Source organism: Coloeus monedula, assembly GCF_965178545.1.
Source record: "Coloeus monedula genome assembly, chromosome: 12".
NCBI classification, from domain to species: Eukaryota; Metazoa; Chordata; class Aves; order Passeriformes; family Corvidae; genus Coloeus; species Coloeus monedula.
The window spans coordinates 20,412,010-20,432,230 of NC_138792.1; the positions used below are offsets into that span (position 1 = coordinate 20,412,010).

The 20,221-nt window shown below is 42.2% G+C and overlaps 1 protein-coding gene across 4 annotated transcripts; it reads left to right on the top strand.

Moving 5' to 3' along the window:
* Window positions 1–264: 264 nt before the first annotated feature.
* On the top strand, window positions 265–14,010 carry MOSPD1 (motile sperm domain containing 1). 4 transcript variants are annotated; one of them, XM_082289403.1, is made up of 6 exons: window positions 265–284; window positions 5,531–5,787; window positions 5,963–6,038; window positions 8,755–8,981; window positions 10,934–11,095; window positions 13,468–14,010. In XM_082289403.1, exons 2-6 carry the CDS (start codon window positions 5,634–5,636, stop codon window positions 13,497–13,499), a joined length of 651 nt encoding a protein of 216 aa, XP_082145529.1. In that variant the 5' UTR covers window positions 265–284; window positions 5,531–5,633; the 3' UTR covers window positions 13,500–14,010. The 4 variants fall into 4 exon arrangements, with proteins under 4 accessions (XP_082145529.1, XP_082145527.1, XP_082145528.1 ...); XM_082289401.1 differs by lacking the exon at window positions 265–284 and adding an exon at window positions 458–564; XM_082289402.1 differs by lacking the exon at window positions 265–284 and adding an exon at window positions 1,496–1,627.
* The last annotated feature ends 6,211 nt before the right edge of the window (window positions 14,011–20,221 follow it).

Here is a 20,221-nt window from a genome sequence, read left to right on the forward strand (position 1 = left end):
GGCGTCCTGTTGGATGATCAGACGGTCACGGCTGTATGTTCGGCTCGCTAATACTTCTGATTCAGCCCAGGGGGGACACTGGCCGACCTTTCCACCGGGGGACCTGCCAGCGATGGGCGGCATCGAGGTGAGCCCGAGCTGCTCTGGGACCCCGCAGGGTAGAACACACGGTGGCCCCGAGCGCAGCGGGAGCCGGGAGAGGGGTAAGAACGCCTCCGGGACGGGGTCAGACCTCGGGAACCGCGAGATGAGATGAAGTATCATCAAAAAACACCTCCCCGCAGGTGAGGGGCGCCGGGCCGGCCGCACAAGCCCCACTGCCCGGGGAGCCGGCGGTGCCGCCGGGCTGCCCGGGCGGGGCAAGCAGCGCCGAACCCCGCAGCACCGAGGCCGCCGAAGCTCGGCGTGCCGGGGCAGCCCCGACATGGCGGCGGGGGCGGGCGGCGGGCGGGGCGGTGACGCGGCGGCGGCGGCGGCCGGTCGGTCCCGGCAGCCCCAGCGCTGCCCGCAGTGACGGGCGGACAAAGGGGCGCCGCGCCAGCCCGCACCAGCGGCCCCGGGCGGGTGAGTCGGGGCGGGGGGCGACAACGGGCACGGGGCGGGCGAGCGGAGCGACATCTGCGGCCTGGCCTGGCCTGGCCTGTCCCGGCCCGCGCGGCCCCGGCCTCCCGCCCCTGCCCTCCGCAGGCCCTGCGGGAGCGCGGCGGGGCCGGGATGGGGAGCGGGGCGGCGGCCGCACTCTGAGGCCCCGGCTTAGTGCCGCTTCCCCGCGGGGCCGGGGCTCGCTCCGAGCAGTGCGGGGTCGGCTGTGGGGCTGGGGGTCGCTCCGAGGGGCAGCGGTGCGGGGCCGGGGCTCGGGCCGGGCGGTGCGGCGGGGCCGGGCTGGGGGCGGCGCGGAGGTGCCGAGCCGGCTGCGGGAGGCGCCGTTATCGCGCAGCTGCCTCAGCCCGTATCGCTGCTGCTCCTCGTTGGAGAACAAAGAGGATCAATTAAGAGTGTGCAATTACCGCCGTGCCCTGCCGGCAGTAGGCACGGCTCGGAACGCTTTTCCTCCTGTCGCTTTCTCAGGGAAGAGTGCTCCCCTCTGTTAATCTGAGGCGGTTTGGGGCCACGCAGCTCTAATGAGCACAGTACACGTTTAAATAATCGGCCAGTTTAGTGCATTAAACACAAACTGAAAGTGAGAAAATAGAGACTGAAGCACATGTGCCCTTGAATGTATTCTCTACGATTCTTGTGAGCCTGTAGCAGAATGGATCAGAAGCAATGCACAGCTGTTACTTAATTTTTCACTGCTTTTCATACCTCTTAGTTGCATTTGAATATTTCCTTTTATTAGTCACCTTTTCAGCATTGAAAAAAGTAATGTGGTCCATTAGGACAATTTTGCTGTCAGTATCAGCATGATTTATGCGTGTGGTCACCCATGCTAGTAGTTAATGCTCTGAGACTATTTCATTTTACAGCATCCTGGAGACAGTTACTGATGACATTTCTCATCATCCTGTGAAGGGGTAAACAGTAGCAGTTTTGCAAAGTATCAGAGCAGTTCTGCCAGTTCAAAGAGGACCATCCACCTACTGAAATACTTTGCAGAGTATGTACCTTCACAGATCAGCAAATTGAGGTGAGGTTAACCAACTTGCTCAAGGTCATGGAGTGTCAGTGACAGAGTTAGCAATAATGGAATCCAGCCATCCTGGTTACTGGCTCTGTGCTCTCATTGGGTGACGCTCCCAAATAATTGCAGGTAGTTTAAACACTGGTTTGCATAAGTACGAGTTGAGGCCTTCAAAACATTTTGGAGAAACAAAATGTTTGTGGAGTGCTTTAGATCCTGTGCTGCATTTGCATGTAGCTTAAAGTGATTGCTCAGCTTGGCATGGAAGGGAATTTTGAAGAAGACTTTGTAGTTTATTTTGTAAATATGCACTCAAAAGGCATCAATTTTACTGAGTCTATAGTGTAGAAAGACTTGTGTAGATTTAAGGGGTAGATCATGAGATGTAACAAAAGTAGATTACACTGTAATTTGGCAACTTTTAAAACAGCACTGTGAAGACATGACTGTAAAGAGGTTTTCTTCTGAATGAAGTGTTTACCCGATGACATTCTGTAGTTATTTGCAGTTGTTATGAAGAAAAACAACCAACAAATGCACTGGGAAGCCATGGTGATGAGGTTGTTGGAAGTTAAAATGGGAACAAAAAAGTTCCTCAGTTGATTTATTTATTCAGCAGACACTTGTTAAGTAAAAACAAATCACAATTGATGTTATTTCTGACCCTGGAGAGAAGTTACGTTTCACTTCATGTTTTTCTCTGTCAAGTTAAATTTATGAAGAAAGGGATTTCAAAGGAAACACTGGCAGAGCTGTGCTATTGTGACACCAGCAGTATATATTTAGTAACTTCAGGGAGGAAAGGTCCTTATTGTGCTGAAAAAATATCAGTGACAATTGTTTGTCAGGACTTCAAAGAGCACTGGGAAATGAGCTGGCATTGTTCAGGTATTACACGCTTGCCCTAGCGAGTGTTACCTCTGACAGATCCCTGCTCCTGCGGGAATTTTATTGGTGCTGCTGGGATCAGCCCATCTATGCAGTGCAAATCACAGGCCTGAGACCACAGATCCTGGGTTGAGACAGATTTGCTTATGCTTACCTTTATGTGCTGCAAGTAATCGTGGTGACTATTGACCACAAAATTTAGTGGTTGTGTTGTAGTGGAGGTGCAGAAGAGTGGCAGCCAAGCTTCTGTTCATGTACTGTCTGGGGTACGTGACCTTATTCTCACCATTAGAGCTGCTGTGGGGTTAATCTGGGCAGAGTAGTTCTGGTGATACAAACTTTATCTGTAGAAGTGTTGGCAGTTTCTCATTGATGGGAAAGGCGGGCTGTTATCAAGACTATCAACACTAAACCATCACATTTCCCTAGTGTATATGTGGTTTATCAATCAGTCTTTGGGAAAAGTGCTTTTGCTACTGTCACTTGGTGAGATGTCCCAGCAAGGTGACTTCTAAGCTAAAATTGTTGTCTCAAAAAGGATACTGGTTGCTTTCTTAGGAATCCAGAAATTTATCCCCTGAATGACACTGCTGTGTCAGTAAATGTGTCTACTATAGGCCTGGGTTTGCCAGACATTACTTTTGCCAGTTTGGGCAGTAGCTCCTCATCCAGCCAAGTTAAATAGGAAAAGGAAGCAATAATGGGATATACTTTTTTAAGATTGGTGGCTTTCCACATGCAGGTTGTGGAATCCTGGGAGGTTTGCGCACTGTTTTCCACAGATGTGTAACAAAAATGAGCCTGTTGGTAGGCGTAGTGATGCATACCTCCACTGGTACTGAGAATTGTGGGGTTTTGGACACCGAACACTTGCCATGGACTGAGCTGAAGAAACTGGAGATGTGGTATGAAGCCAGGAATTGGAATGGAACATGTGCAGTGTTTCAAAAAAACCTAAAGCATCAAAATAATACTGATTATTATAAATAATACTTGAAAATTTTATTAAATATAGTCAGTTAAGTTGTGTAGCAGTAGCTCGCCGTTGGTTTTATGGTAGCTTAAAACATTTATTTTAAAAATCCCTTTTGTTAATGTCAAAGTTTGCCTGTATTTCTGTTACACGTGACGTGCACAGTGTAGATAGGTATGAGAACCAAAGATTCCAACATATTCTTACTGCATACTGCATTGAGCTAACTTTGGTAAAAGAAATTTAAATAAATAATTCTTAATCTTCTGCCTATGACAAGCATCAAAAGTTATTTTGTATTCCTACAAGCCAGCAGTTCTTCCACATTAGCTTTTCATATAGTCTTAATATGTTTGAATGGAACAATGAAACTCACTTTGCAATAGTACATGAAGTTGTTCAAGAAATAATACTTACACTTGCTGTACAAAGTCATTCCAGAGTTTGTTGATTCTTCTGAAACAAAAGGGATTCACCATAATTCCAAGAAGCACTCAGAACCCGAATTGCCACTTACAGAGCCATTTATTTTTCTAGGCTCTTCTTAATAAGGTAACAGAACATCAGCTTGGAACACTATCATTGGGGATTTGTTTTCGGAATATTATTAGTAGCATTTCAGTGAAGTGGAAACAAGCCTGTACTCTGAAAAGAAACTGGATCATGGGGAAAGACATTCCAGTGAGACCCATGAATTTAGATTCTACAGGGATAATTTGCTATTTTAATAACTAAATAAATAAATTTAAAAGCTTCGTTTGTGAATAAGAATCAGAACCTGTAAATCTGATGGTATGACAGATACTTTAGTAAACACGTGAATGTGTGTCATGTTTCAAGTATGGAATACGTATCTGGTGCTTGGAAATGTGATCATCATGATGTTTAGAATGCAGAAACAAGCATTTGTTTTTGATTGTTCATAATGTTTGGGCTATTTGCTGCTAGAAATTTCAGAAACTAAATTCTTTAAGGTGCAACTAAACCAGTGTATTGGGCTGGAGAATAGGTGAAATGTACCTTGTTTTAAAAAGCTTTATGGGAAGTGGAAATGACATCTAATGAGTCAGCAGGAACTTTTTGTTCTTTTAATATTTTTTACTATAAAGTTAGACCTCAAAGGACGCCTTCAGTTTGATAATTAACCTATAGAAGCTGCAGTGAAATATGAAGTTTTTGGGGGAGGAGAAGACTTTGTTCTCTCTGTCATGTGTAAAGTCAATGGTATGTGTGCTGAGGAGTCTGGCCTTAATTCTATTTTATGAATTATATTTGGGATTGTTTCTTGGTTGGGTCATGGGTTCTGGTTTAATTCTGGAATGTCACTCAAAATAAAACAGAACTGTGGGGGGGATCATACTTTGGTTAGAGGCAGTGGTGATAGAAAACCTGTAGTCTCTTCATAAAATAGTAAATCACAAATCTGTTTGGTGTTACTCATCCCAGTCATTTTTCCATTCATTGCCTGTAACTATGCAGCTGGAACAGGGAGTTTAGTTTGAACAAGACATAGAGGTGTTCCCCATTCCTTTGTTCTGAATCCCTGGGATTTGACATACCTGGGTGCCTAGTTGAGGAGATTCCTAACTTGTTATACCTCCTCCGGGGAGGTCATCCCCACGGAAAGGTTCCTGCCTAAACAGTGACTCCTGCTGCCTCAGTGTCATTGTGTTTCCTCATTTCTGCCCTAGTGTTTCTCAGGTGTTGGTGTCCTGAGGCAAGGATGGGATTTCTTTTTGCTGTCATTTGGTTTGTGTTGCAGAGACCCAGCATAAGCAGCCCTAGTCATGGACTGGGCCCCCAAATGCTGCCACGATACACTGGAGAGGTGCTTATCCATTTATTTACAACAGTTTGTTAAATAGATGGAAACCCAGTGCAAATATTTTTTCTTTCTCAGTATTTTTGAAGGAACATGAGTAGAGGTAGATTCATAATCAAGCATCACGTTTTATATTTTTACACCTTTGTTAACTGCCTCAGTTTAGTACAGACTTACGGAAATAATCTTCTTGCCTTTTCTCTTTTTTTCCCATTTTTTCCTTTAGAATTGCCAAAATGCTTTGGAATTCTTAAACGATTCAAAAACTGAAGTCTCTGAGGATACAAAATCATAAGAACACAAGAAGCAGCAAGGAGGATTCAGTGCCAATGCAGCAACAAAAAAGACAGCCAGAGTTAGTGGAAGGAAATCTTCCTGTTTTTGTTTTTCCTACAGAACTTATATTTTATGCAGATGACCAGTCAACACACAAGCAGGTGTTGACTCTATATAACCCCTATGAGTTTGCCTTAAAATTCAAAGGTGGGTTTCTTAGGTTAAGTTCTATTTAAGGGCTAGTTGGTGATCTCCAATTATAATTCATGTAACGAATCGTGTCTGTGACAAAAACAAAGTCGTGTCTCTACATGTATCTGTTAATGAAGCTGGTGATGTATTAATTAATTATTTGTTACCACTCCTGTCGTTTTCCTTGCAGTTCTTTGTACTACTCCAAATAAATACGCGGTGGTGGATGCTACTGGTGCAGTGAAGCCTCAGTGCTGTGTTGATATGTAAGTAGAAGTTGGTTGGGTTTTTTCCTAATATACAACATTTTATTATCTTAATTTCTTTCTTTATTTAAGAGGTTGTAAACGACAGCATGCATGTTGTAAAATACAAGTTGGATAAAGATATGTTTTCATAATCTCATGTATACTTGTGGCTCTGATTTTTGCTATTCTTTCCCTCTAGAGCAGAGGTATTACGATATTGGAGATATGTCCTTCTTTAATTTTGTCTTTGAGTATAAAATGCCAGTAAATGCATCTTGTAAGGTAGTTTGTAAACCAGGAATGAGAGTAATATGAGACTCCTCAGAGCACCTTTTTGTTAGAAATAACAAGAAAAGCAAAACCCCCAGGGCTGGGATTTGTTTGTGAGAAATACTTGTTTGTAGATTGGCAAAATGGAAATGTATGCAGTTCTACTGAGCACATGTTCCTGGGCCATGTTAATAAAGGTAGTTTTGCCTACCTTTCACCCTGACCACCCCTCTCATTCTCAGATCTCTGTGTCTTCCCTTTGTCTCTCCTGTCAGGTGTCAACCCAGTAACTCAGAACAGAAGGAGGCTGCTTAAGTGACCACAGTAATGTACAGGGTCTGTAGGCTGCTGAAAGCTGAAGAAGAGTAGGTGTATAAGCTAAAATAGACCAACTCTCTTTATGTTCTATTTGCCACATTATTTCTGTGCTGATGTACAGATACAGCTGAAGAAAGTCTGAAGTACCTATAAGAGCAGACTGAACTTTTTGAATAGACATTTTTCAAACTGTAAAACACTACCTGGAATCTCTGGCTAACAAATGGCCATATACAGAAACCTTTTGTCTGATAAATAATAAGTGTGCTTGGCGAATGGCTCTTTATTCCTGTAGACTGCTTTCTTTAGGTGCAATTTGAAAAATTCCAAGGACTCACCAAATAGAAAGGAAGTTTAAAACATGGAACTAGAAAAAAAAACTAATTTAAAACATGGAACTAGTTTCTATGAAAGTTTCAGTGAGCTGGGGCAACAATGCTAAAAATGGAACGAAACAGGTCAGAATATACCAGTGTATCAGTGAGCTATTCCAGTCTTCAGCAGACATTTACACAAGCTTGATTCATTTGGTTAAACAAATGGGTTTTATTAAATAAAGGAAAATAAGACATACACATGTTCCAAGGGGGTTTTTCTGTGCAGCAAAACCCCCCATCCCTTTCCAGTGGTTGCTGATTAAGGACACTGTTTACTGCTAGGATATGAGCAGTACTATGCAAGTGTGGCCAGTTGCCAGATAAACAGATATTCTACAGAGCTTCCAATTATGCAATGATCTCTAAAAAGAAACAGGAGAATGTATCTGTTTATCAGGGTCTGCAGAAAATATCTCCTTGCTTGGCAGCAGATACATGTTCTCCTAGCACAGTGTTATGTAAAGATTCTGTTTAGGTTGGTAGTTAGTACCATGGTACTAGGAGTAGGAACACCAGTTTAAAAGGAAGTGTTAAAGGAAGAAATTTGAGCTGATCTGCTGTGCTGATATGCTGAGAGCTGTATGAATTAAGGTTGTGGGGGGAAAAGGCTTTTTGTTTTAGTGAAGGCAGCTGCCCAGTCAACACTCTACTTGCTGAAAGCCTGTCATAGGCACACTCCTTTGCCTCTGAAGTGATGTAAAACATCGCTGCAGCCCTCTTGCTGAGGGGATGACTTGGTCTCTGTTTCTGTGTTGAATAGTCTATTCAAACTAGATACCAGTTGCAAGCACTGGCTATGTGCTAATGCTTGTAGATATCTTGATGTGATATAGTTCCTTTAAATGAAGACTGAAAAACAAAAATCCATTTCTTGCAGCATTTTTATGTATATATTATCACAAAGGTCGGTTTCTTGAAGCAATTTTAAGACTACTATCCTGTGTTACTAAGGGTACAGTCATTTTTTCCCCCCATGAGATGGCAACCTTCTTATTTGTACGTATGTTTTTCAGATTAGCTGCTGTTATCTTAGAAACTCAAAGTAACCTTTCACAAAAAAACATTTGGAAAAATAGTTGAAATCCTTATTTACCCTAAGAGCTGATACACTTTAAAACCTAAGTGTTGTAGCTTTTCAATGCTAGATATGTATTCTCATGATGAATCATGAATGCAGAGTGGAGGCAATTGAGCACAGCACTGCTCAGAGATCTTGTTTTGTTGTTGATCAGTACTATTTTAAAGCTGTGCTTTTTATAGGTTCCAAACATGCTCTCAATGGTGGGTTTCTGATTTTGAAAATCCCTGTCTGACTCTTGTCCATAGAGTGAATGAATTTTGCTTCTGAGGAAGAATTTTAAAGCTTTGAGCCTGGTTTCCTCAAGAAGCTGGACTTTTTCTTGCCAAACACCTGTCCAACTCCTTTCCCTGTTCACTCTAGTCCCCTCATACCTTTTAAAATCACTGGCCAGCATCAAACAACTTCGATACAGGAGGAAGAGGCATCTTTCAGATAATTGTTGCTTCATCAGTTGGCAGCTTGGCCTCAGACTGAGGCAAAGATGGGCTTGAGAGGAGATGGGGGAGAGAGGAGGTAAGATCAAATCTTCAAGAACATTGAGTGATGGAGGAGGTAATGGAGGTCTGGATTATTCCAGTTTATCTGGAGGAGGAGGACAGAGGGCAAACTTTGTGATACAGGATATAATTCCACAACGGACATGCTTCTTAGTAGTTCATCTGTTTGAAAATGTTGTTTTTCTCTGCAGTGTGATTCGTCACAGAGATGTTCGGGCTTCTTACTATGGTGTCATAGATAAATTCCGTCTCCAAGTGTCTGAGCAGAGCCAGAGGAAAGCATTAGGGAAAAAGGAGATTATTGCTACTCTGCTTCCATCTGCAAAGGAACAGCAACAGCAAAAGGAAGAGGAGGAAAAACGAATAAAAGAACACCTGACTGAAAGTGTCTTTTTTGAGCAGACTTTATGTCAACCAGGTAGCTGAAATCTTTTACCCCTCCTGTGTTCTGAATCAGTTTTGAATAGCTCTAGTGACTAGAAAGACTAGACTTAAAATATTTTTAAAATATAAACAGAAATAAGTTTTAAAATAATTCTTTTTATGTACCTGTAAGACTGCTGTCTTTATCACTTGAAGATGACAGTACATAAGAACCCAAACTGTGGCTATGCTGTTTATGCTGTCTTGATCAATCAAGAAAGACCTTTTGCTGCCCTGTATTTGCATGTCATACGTTGGAGAGTGCATCCACTGTTCCTCTGGACCAGGAGTTCTCATACAGACAATGGGAATTTATCTGTGAAAGGATGGTAGTTGTTCTTTCCCTTGAGCTCTTTAAAAGCATATGCCCCTTCTGAGTTTGTTCCAAACCCTTAATCCCCCATTTCCTGATGAGCAGGAAATATTGCCAGAACATCTTCTAAAGTGCTCCCTGTTCTCCGCCCATTCCTTTGTCTGTCCCACAAGAACAGAAAAGCACAGTTGGTGGCTGAAAACTGCGTGTTTCATACGTGAGGAAGTGAATTAAGAGTCTTGAAAACCTGGGCCAGACAGTTAAATTGAAGGGGTAGGATAAAAAGTGTCAAGTTGTACCTGAAATGAATCTAAACTGATTCTTGATCGTCTACATTCTTGTTACTTTTACTGATTTATACTGAAATGTTCTTGTCACTGTTATATTTTGCAGGACAACAAAAATCAATTCCAGAAAACAGATGAAGCTCCTTGAGAGTGTTCATGTTGTTAAAATGAATCTGTTTCACTATTTATACTGAGTTTGTTGGCTGGCGAAACACTTCTTATTAAAAGAAACCTCATAACAGATATTAGTAGGATACACAGTTAAAGCAAACCTACAAAGGTCTCCGGGCTCATAGAACAAAATGCTCCTGTGGTAGTTGTTCCAGGAAAGAGGTTTGAGCCATTCTGAACAATCTGATACTGGTCTTAATCCAAATGCTATTTCTCTGCTTAAAAACCTTGTTGACTACATTATATCGCTTACTTACAGAAAAGCAGTAAACAAAGAAACTGCAGTATTTGCATGTAACCTACAACCTGGAAATAAGAGATTTTTGGAATTAAAATAGAGCACATATTGCTAGTCACTCAGGATAGGAGAAGTTGATAAAAACATTGGCTATTTTCCAATGGGCTTTAAGGATTTGGTTAGAGGTATTCAGCTAACATGTAAACAGCTCTTTTCAAAGATGACACAGTAGGCCTTTGAGTAGGTTCCAGCTGTTAAAGTGCAGGGCAATAAAGACTATGAGGAAGTCTTTATTGTCTATGGGTTGCATTTCCTTATTCTGGTAATCCTGAACTGTCAGAGTGGCTCACTCTCAAAGTTTTTAGAGTAAGATTTAAATTTTACTAATTTGTGGCATTTAAACAGACTCTGGCTCAGGTGTAGCCCTTGAATCCTGTATGAAGGGGAGCTCATCTGGCCCAAGAACCTGTGCTTCTGCTGCAGGCGGGTTTTATTCAGGAGGTGTGAGCAGTTACCTGCCTGTGCAGGTCTTTTGGGTGCTCTTAACTGATTGATTACTGATCACTGAAGGAACATATCAAGGAATGGAATCAGGATGCACAGGGAAACCTCAAGCATTGCTGAGACATCCAGATATCCTGAGTGTGTATATATAGCAACTAGGCCTGGCAGGCTCTGTTCCTCCAGAAGGGAGGGGTTTGGGAAGTCATGTGAAAACAAGTTCCAGCATCAGAACAGGGAGCAGCCTCCTCCACCGCAGAATGCAGAAGGTTTAGAAGGGTGGGTTTAAGAGTTGTCTTCCACCCCCTGCAAACTCCAGAGCAAAAAGGAAGATCTGAGGATATTTCAGCTCCATGTACTGCAGACATTCTTGCAGAATATTTAATGTTTATATTATTCAGATATTCCTTACAGTTGGTGCTGTCTTGCTTTTTCAGAAAACAGAACTGCCTCATCGGGACCGAGTTTACTCACAGTCTTCCTTGGAGTAGTGTGTGTCGCAGCACTAATGCTACCTACATTGGGGGAAATGGAATCCCTGGTGCCTCTCTACCTCCACTTAAGTGTGAATCAAAAGTTAGTAGCTGCTTATGTTTTAGGTAAGCACTTTGGATTTTATAAACATTTTCCTGCAACATCTATGAGTTTGGAAAACTTTGCCTGTCTTTGCCAGTGGCCTCAGGAAACTGGATGGAGGTAAACCACCACATTACATTTTGGTTTGCATCTTGGCTTAGATCTTAATTTAGAGCCGTGGTGATAGCAGGGTAAATTAGTTATTGTGTTTTAGACCAGATTTGAGTTGATACCTATTGCACACAGGCCCCTACGTGCTAATTTCAGCTTTATTTGATGATGGGCCAACAACAGTCATCTGCCAACAAACCTGAATAGAATGTGCTGTTTCTTACTCTTGCATTGCAATAGTTACTCTATTGCAGAATGTAGAATGTGTTACTGTGTTTCTCCCTCCAGCCCCCATGAGCTGTTTTTTAAGGCTTCATTCTCAGTACCTGTTTAATAAGCACCTGATACATGTAGCAGTAAGTTGTAAACCCTGAGACCGCTACCATCCACAGTTCTTCCTGATTTGTAACTTGTTCCTGCATTAGCCAGCATAGATGAGTTGCACATTTCATTTGTTATGACTGTTTCTCTATAACTATTTCAGATTTGAAGAACAGTCACACTAAACTCAATTCTCCTGTCCCACTACCTGGCAGAAATGAGGATTTAAAGGAAAAGAGCTAGGCAGCTTCAAACTGATAGCTAGAGGTGAGGTAGTCATGGGGAAAAGTGCAAGTTCTTGTTGGTTCATGCACACTGCTGACTCACAAAGGTCCATCTGCTGAAGTGGTTTGAAATCTCACTTGTGGCTCTTTGCCCAAACTGATGCTGATGAATTCTCAGATCGGACCTTGCAGTAATTCTCACTTTGTTTTTATCTCTGCTTTTGAAAATGACTCCAAGTTCTGCTTGTGCCAGCTACAGTTTTAAGCCCTTTGACTTTATACATTTGCAGCAACTGAACCTGTTTCTTGATTGCCTATGAAGTTTTGACAGGTTTTGACTTCTTTGCTGGCAGCATTTTTAGTGTTCGTGGACAGATTCTTTTGTGTGCAACTCTTGCTCATGTAGAAAGTCAATTGCTCTTGAGAAGTTGAAACCACTTTCTTCCACAAGGAAGTACAACTGGATTGTGGAGCAAATCCAATTGGCAAGGGTTGTTATATCACACTGACAGGACTATATGATATTTGAGAAGTATTTGATAAACAGAAATGAGTTAAACCCTTTATTGTCTGGAAGTCCCTGTACAAGTGGTATAAGCTGTTCTCCAGAAGCCTCTGCTCTTCGTCTGTGATGATGGAATTGATCCAAGCTAAGGATCCAGCAGCTGTGGGAGCACTGGTTGTCTGAACCAATACAGACCTAAATAAATAGCTGAGCTGTAGTTCCTCTTTAAGGGATAAATTGCTGATCTAATGGAAGGCAATGTTGCAGCTCTGTTCTGTCATGCTTCTGCCTTCACCATCTTCATAAAGTAGCCAAGTTCCATCAGTATGGAGTGGCAGGAGATAAAATAGTCTCAGAAATGTCTTTATCCATGGTGAGATCTGTAGGCTTTAGCCAAGATCTCTGAACTGAAAGGCTGTTACAGTGACATCATCTGAGCCTGCAAGAAAGTGAGATTGCCCAAGAACTGATAAATTGTTATTTTGATGTTACATAAGGCTGGAATTCAGGGACCCCTTATGTTCTTCCCTTACCTTGTGCAATATAACCCATGGCTAAGAACTGCAGATTTGGGGGTTTTTTCCTGTATCAGCACATAATTAAAATTAACTTTGCAGTGTGTCATGAGTAAGTTTATTAGCCCCTATTTCCTGTTTTCATCTGGTTTTAATTGTTTTTAACCTCTATCAGAGCAGTTCTTTTTTTCTTCCCTCTTTAAAGGTCACAACAAAGAGTCTGTTGAAAGCTCCCTCTGCAGACTGACAAGGAAGCTTAACATCTTTGTGTAAAACTGGTCTTTGATCAGTTACTATGCACAGAGCTGAAAAAAGCCTTGGAGCCTTCAACTAATCTGCCTTACTGATGATTCAGCATTCGAATGACACTGCCCATAACTGGCCCCCAAGAAAAATGGGGTTTAGGTGCTAGTGTTACACTTACCCAAGTCAGAAGTTCAGTGTTAAGATTTTCCAGTAGAGAGATCAGTAATTGTTTGGAGTATTTATATCTTCATTGACATTCAGTTATTACATGCACCACACTTCAGCGTTGATTTTTTGACTACATCAAAATTTGGAGCCATACTTCTAATATTTAAGTGTATATATAGATGCTTTCTGCATGTATTTATGCACTTTTACCATATTTTCTGGCCTGTGGCAGAGTAAACTCTTTATTTTAAATGTTTTATTTTGCGTGAAATCAAAGTGCTTAGTTCTTAATTCTTGTCTTTCAGGTCTCATCACCATGGTTATTTTGAGAACATGAGCAATGAGTTCATAGGATGTCTAACACCTTACTCTATATTCACATAATGAATGTGGACTGCCTTTTACTCCCATTTGGCTCATTAAGATGCTAGCAAAACTGTTCAGTGATTTAAGATACCTTCAGAAGTGTAATATATTTTAACTGTGTATAATAAATGAAAGACTCAAAGCACTTTGCGGTGCTTCTGTAACAGACAGCTATGAAATGTTCAGTGATACCTGTGAAAATAATTTGAAAAAACTTTTATATCTATGCCTACTGTAAAAAATCCTTATTAAAACAACATTTGTTATTTTTAGTCTATGTTCACATCAGTGCGTGATCACTATAAAAGCAAACTGTCTTCTGTAAAAACACTCATTTGGTTTGTGGTTGTACCTGCCAAGGCTGGCACATAACACTTCTGTATATACATACCAGAGAGGTGAGAGTTGTGACTGATCATTGAAGAAAATGAAAAATTCCGTCAGTGAAACTATGAAATAAACCATGAATTTTAGGTGAAGAAGTAATTCTCAAATTTCTTACTTCATCATTACCAATATACCGAGTGCTCATTTTCTTACCTGGGGAAATAATTTTTTGCAACAGCCATTTTGTACCACAATTGTAGACAATAAATCAAATTCTGTAATCAGACCCCTTCATTTCTTAGGGATGCATGGAAATGGCATTAACGCAAGCTCATACAAATACAAAATTCACCTTTTTTTCTATTTTAGAGACCAAACTAAGTGTAATAGCAAAGGCATTTCTCTACATCCCTCCCCCCACAGCTACCACAGGGACTTCTTTTCTATCAGAAACTTCTGCTTAAATGCCGGTTTCATATTTGAGCTGAACATTAATCTTGTTTCATCCAACAAGCATTTCCCTTCATTTAACATTTCATTGTCAAGATGTTAATTCTAAAAGGGGCAGCTATTATGGTGTTGGGTTCATACAGACAAATCTTTGTAAGAAGTCTATAGAGTATGCTCTGATATGAATAAAAAAGTTTGGAAATCAGACCTTCTTTCCCCCTGCATGTTACGGGTCACTTTTCTGCTTAATCATGGAAATACAAAGAAACTGTGCAAAAAACAGTTTCTTAAAAAAAAAAAAAAAAAAAGAGAGAAAGAGAAGTTGAAAAAAGTTGTTAACCACTACAATTTTTGTTATATAATGCTACTTCAGTTTGATTCTTGGAAGAACAAGGATTGTGTCATCTATCAGCATCAGATGATAAAGTCAAACATTAACAGTCATTAAGAAAAAAAACAAGAAAGGTTCCCAGCTGGTTTAGAAGGCCGTGTGCCAGAGCATGCTGCAGGCACAGCACTTCCCTCCAACACTGAGCTTGTGGCTGGGTCAGTGTTTTCCTGCCACTGCAGGACTCTGTTCTTGTAGCTTCACTATTCCTCAGTACCTACACTGTGAATTCTGATTTTCACGAGGTGGTTTAACCTGCTGCTGCATGGGGAAAGGTGAGGGAATGGAACAGAAGTTGGGGAGATAAAAGCACCATGTCGTACCTTATCTTAGCACCCAACAGCCTGGCTAAACATTTTGGTGTGCCCAAGCTGATGAAAAAAGCCCAACACGAACCCTTTTTTCCCCTATATCCTGGTGTTCCAGTCATGGACCGGGATCATGTTGTCCTGGACAGTTGCAGAAGTACAGAAGTGACAATCTCACCTGTAGGAATTCAGAGTCACTGTAACCAGGTCTGACACTTGGAACTGCCTCAGTCCTGCAGGACAGCACATGTGTGGAGAAGGCAGATCCCAGGACACAGATGCCAGCAGTCGTTTTCAAGGAATCTGAAGAGAAATGATTGGTTTAAAAAAACACCTTGACCAAAGAAATCAGGAACAAAAATTTATCGTCAACCAAAAAGACTAAAAACAGTGGACCGCTTCTTTGTCAAGGCAAGCGAGGAGCAATACACAGAAAAAGATTAAATGCACAGAATAACTCAGCAGATGCAGATAAAACTGGTACTTGGGTGAAATAAGGATGACAAGTGTGAATTCTGACTGCTTTCTCCTTCAGGGAGATTGCAGCACACTGCAGAATCACAGGTTTATCCCAGTTGGGAAAACAAGACCTGAGGACAGTTTCAGTTCAGCAGTGAGGGAGAATGTATCAAATTATGTTACAGCATAGTCATAGCAGGGCATCAGTAAAATTTTACCAGGTGGATACACAAGATTTGTGAGGTATTTCCTGATTTTATATATATTTATGTGCATGCACATACCTCTAGTACTTACATACTAGAGTTGCAGGAAACACTGGATGCCTTTGGAAATAAGACCCGAGACAGTGAATATACCTCTTAGAAACACCAGGAAAAACAGTTAAGTGTGTACGTCATTTCCCGTTCCTGACTCCTAACACAAACAGTCATTTCCTTGCAATGGGCAAATATTTTCAGCAGACAGTTGGGAGGGCTTTGAGATCATCCAGTAGAAACAATCCTGGTGTTTACCCAGCACTTGCTATGGCACCGATAGCTCAGACGAGCTGTGCTGGCAGCAGGAAGTGGGAATGCTGCCGAGATCACTTTGGGGAGCGTCACTCCCTGTTGCTGTAGGCTTGGTACATGATCTTCTCTAGGTGTTTGCACTTGTCTGGATCAGAAAATCCTGAGATGATCCTGTTTCTCTAGAGGAGTGAATCACAGTGTGCTTGAAACTTCAGTAGACCCAGGGCACTGTTCCAGAGCTCCAGGGACAGACAGGGCTCTCAGGGAATCAGTTAATTGCACCAGGGATCACAGCTGATGATGGAGCCCCAGAGAGCAGGTCTGGCACCCTCACACGGCCACCACCTGGAAACAAATCAGTCCCTGCAAGGGGAAAAGCTGAGTTGTTGCTGCTGACATGTCTCAAGACATGCCCCAGGAAGACAGTGGAGCGTTGCTGCGAGATGGGAACAGTCACTGCTCTTGAAACAGCTCCACAGGGATATTTGCAGCAGCTCCAAGAGAAGCGCATGCACAGAACTGTGCCTTCAACAAAAAAAGCAGAGAAATCCTGAAATCAGCTAATTAAGAGCTGTCAAATCCCATCATAAGTTATTTCATCTTTCCTCCTACATACAAGTATCTGATAACCAACAAGCCTAAACTGGAAAGAGGCTGCCAAATAGGTTTGGCAATAAATCATTGTATTTTAGTCCTCATTTGTCAATGTACATTTAAGATACCTCACTTTCCTTGTAACAGCTTCCCTTATAAATGCAAAGTTCCATTGCTCCTTTCCTTTGTCAGGAGTGTGAATCTCACACTTCAGACTGACACTCAGGGCAACATCAAATTTAAGGATCAGGTCTTAAAAAAACCCCTTGTACACGAGGCCTTAAAAACCCCCAAAACCTTGAATCATTTTCTCTGCCAGGTGGGCATTTGAGTTGTTGAGTCGGAGCAGCTCAGGTGCTTTGCCCTCTGGCCTTGCATAAGCCCCTCTGGGCAGAGAAAAGAAGGGAACACACTGCCCTACAAAGCATGCAGGCCTGAGCAATCCTGGTATTGACCCTCCTGCCATCTGTGTGCAGAGAGAGGGGCTAAGTGGCCGTGGAAAACAGGTTCCCTCCTGTGTCCTTGGGAAACAGGGCACTCACCTGCTCACTGCAGTGTAGGGAAGGCACCATCTCCCACTAGAAGTAGAGGAGAAAGAGCCAAAGTTAAGAGTGCTGGAGTCCCTTTCCTGCAGGCATAATGTGCTGCCTGAGGAAATTAAGACGGAAACCACTGAAGGAGAGTGAAGTTCACTGCTGCCAGCAGCCCATCACTCGTTACTGCCCCACAGGAGCTGGTGAGGATTGGGAAACCATCGCCACACAGTCAGCAAGAGCCATTTACAGATAACGACCTCAGTGAAAGGAGCCTGGAGAACAAGTGCATCCTCCAAAAAGGAGAGTTGGAGGAATGAACACAGGCAGGCAACACTTGCAGTGTCTCAACTAAAGCCGAGTAATGGCATACTCTCACTTTTGGGTGTATTTTTGTCTTCTATAGAAGCTCTCCTCTGAATGCTAATGAGCTGTTTACTTTGGATAATGAGCTGTAGCTAATGCACATCAGCTCTTGGAAATCTGCAAAGCTGTATGACTATGCTGACAATATAATCTGGAATTACATGCAGGCAAAGCGACCATGCTGGTCTTCAAAACAGCAGAGACTGCAAAGAAATAGTTTAAGCAAGAGCACAACCACGATTACAGCTATGGGTGTCTCCTCATTGTGAGGAAAAAGGCTAAGTAACAGGTGCCCTGTAATGGAACTTAAATGCATGTTTCCAGTTTAAAAAAAAAACCCTAGCAATAAAATTTTCAATAGCAAAATATGATTTACAGTAAAAAAATGAGAGTGTTCTTCTCCAGAAAACTGCACACTCAGTGGCTCGAGGTATAAACATCAAGGCATTAGACGAGCATTTGCTTTGACAGACATAAACAAACAAGCAAAAAAAAAAGAGAAACAAAACTGCAGTAGGGCTCTGGAAACCCACGTTCTGTCAACATCACCAAACCCATTAGCGCCTTTCCCTCAAGAATCTGCCAGGAATCTCCACAATCCAAACTGACTGCTGAAGTGAATGCACTTAAAATGAAAGGATGTTGGTGTATTTTTAGCAGCAAGCTTCTTGCAGCGATTTCAGTGCCAGCTTTATTTAAACTGTCTTGAAAGAAAACACAGTACCCGATTTCTGTGCCACAAACCCCAACATGTGCTATGCACATCATGGATTTGATTTTTCTCCACACAAGGACAAAAAGTAACCAGGAGAACCACATTTCCAAAGATTAGTCCATGCAGCAAAACCTGCTTCCTCTTGAGCAGCTCTTCCTAGCTGGGTTGACATCTAGCAAAATTCTAAACATTTACAAACAATTATTTGTCATTGAAGAAAATCTTAAAATAGCAAGCATTTTCTAAGGCTCTGATGAAACAAATAACAAGAAACCAAACTAACAGAAGAATTTTGAATTTGATAAATGCCAGATTTGTCTGAGGAATCTTTGTGACATTGGGGATGTCCCACCAGTTCCTTGAGAGACACAGGGGAGCCAGCACGAAGGCATGTTGAGGCTGTGTTTGGTTTTGGTTTAAATGCACCCGACTACTCCCCCCTTCTGAAATTTCTGCTCCCAAGCCAGCTACTGAAAGTCAAACAAGGTTATTCTCTTTCAGTGGTTTATTTTTTTCCTCTCTTGTGCTTCTACCACAAAGCCCCAGTGGTGGAAGCAGTCTCAGCATGTGTGTGGGGTCTGGGTCTTTGGGATGCAGGGTGTTTGCTTCGAGTGCTCCGTGCCAGAGGAAAGGCATCTCCTGAGCAAGGCCTGGCCTGACTGGCAACTGCTCTCAAGTTTATCAAACAAGGATGCTCCCACCAGATATGCAGAAATGGCAAGGCTCCGCTGGTACAGGTAAAACAATCACCCCAAGAAAATGAACCTGAGGTGACAATTTTTGCACCCAGTTATTGAAAAGGATTCTTGCCAAGCACTCCTCTCTGTATCAGTAAGGTTTCAATTACTGTACTGTAGCTGTAAACATTCAGTAGCATTTACAAATATTTTAACTTGTTGCTTCCATGAGAAAAGGGATCAACTTAAACTCCATCTGCCTGTTGGTGATGAGAAAGGTTGCTTAAAACAGGATAGGAAGAGCTCACACAGTTTAATTATGACTCCTGAAGCTATTTTAAGTAAATGAGTTATGACTCCAACATATGCAAGAATACAACAGCATAAAGTGAATATTTCTGAAATGACGACTGTTAAGGGAGGCACAAGCTGTTCTCAAGCTCATGGAGTGCTGGAGGTCCCTCCAGTCGCTTTATTGGCAAATCATTGCACAATAGCAGGGCTGGACTCACAAACACAGGACTGATACTGGAACCACAGCACACATCTATAAATGGAAATATCTCAGTCTCACCAGACTTTGGAGACTTGTTTTGTTTCTACGGGTTGGTGATCATTTACTCTCAAGTTTTACGGAAAAAGGTGAAAAGAAAGAATTTCAGATTAAGTTCTTACCCTGATCTCAGGAGGACCTTGGGCAGCTGCTCACCTGAGCATTCAGGTCACCTGCCTCACACAGTGCAAGTCAATCTAGCTGAGGCACAGGCTCATTCTTCCTGGCATTTGTACTTCTCTTCCAGAGGGAAGTATCTATCTTCTATTTAGTATCTCTGCTAAATGCAGCAACCAGTGAAGGGCTCATTCCAAAAATACAGCCCCCTGAGCACTGGCACAGTTACTGGCGTTCCCTCAGCAACTGTGTCACTCTGGAGAAGGTGGAAGGAAGAAAAACACCCATCAGTTGTCAAGGAAGACACAATGGCCCAAGATCTGATTTAACTGCCAACAAATCCTGCAAAATAATTTTCAACCAGCCCAAGCAAGTGCCAAACACAAGTGTGACTTTTGGAAGGTGCCATTTGTGGCAGAATCCCAGAGAGAAGCAGAGGCAATATTAAAAGCATGAGTTACTAGACAAGTACAGGGTTGATTATGTGCATTGTATAACATCCTTGCATCCAGATACATGTTCTGGAGCATAACTTGGTTCCAAAATTTTTCATTTTAGTGGAAAAAAACCCTATATGTGTCTCTGGACTCCAGGGTGCGAAGCTGAAGCTTCCTGGTGACATGGAGATAAAACAGTGAGATGCTTTTCCACAATTTCAAAGCAATTTCTGTTTTGCAAAAGCAGGGAAAGGAAC

Bases quoted from the DNA above. Each gene is read 5' to 3' on its own strand.
- MOSPD1 (XM_082289404.1), top strand. From the start codon at position 5,634: ATGCAGCAACAAAAAAGACAGCCAGAGTTAGTGGAAGGAAATCTTCCT. The intron at 6,039-8,754 runs GTAAGTAGAAGT...TTTTCTCTGCAG, and splicing joins CCTCAGTGCTGTGTTGATAT to TGTGATTCGTCACAGAGATG. The intron at 8,982-10,933 runs GTAGCTGAAATC...TTGCTTTTTCAG, and splicing joins GCAGACTTTATGTCAACCAG to AAAACAGAACTGCCTCATCG.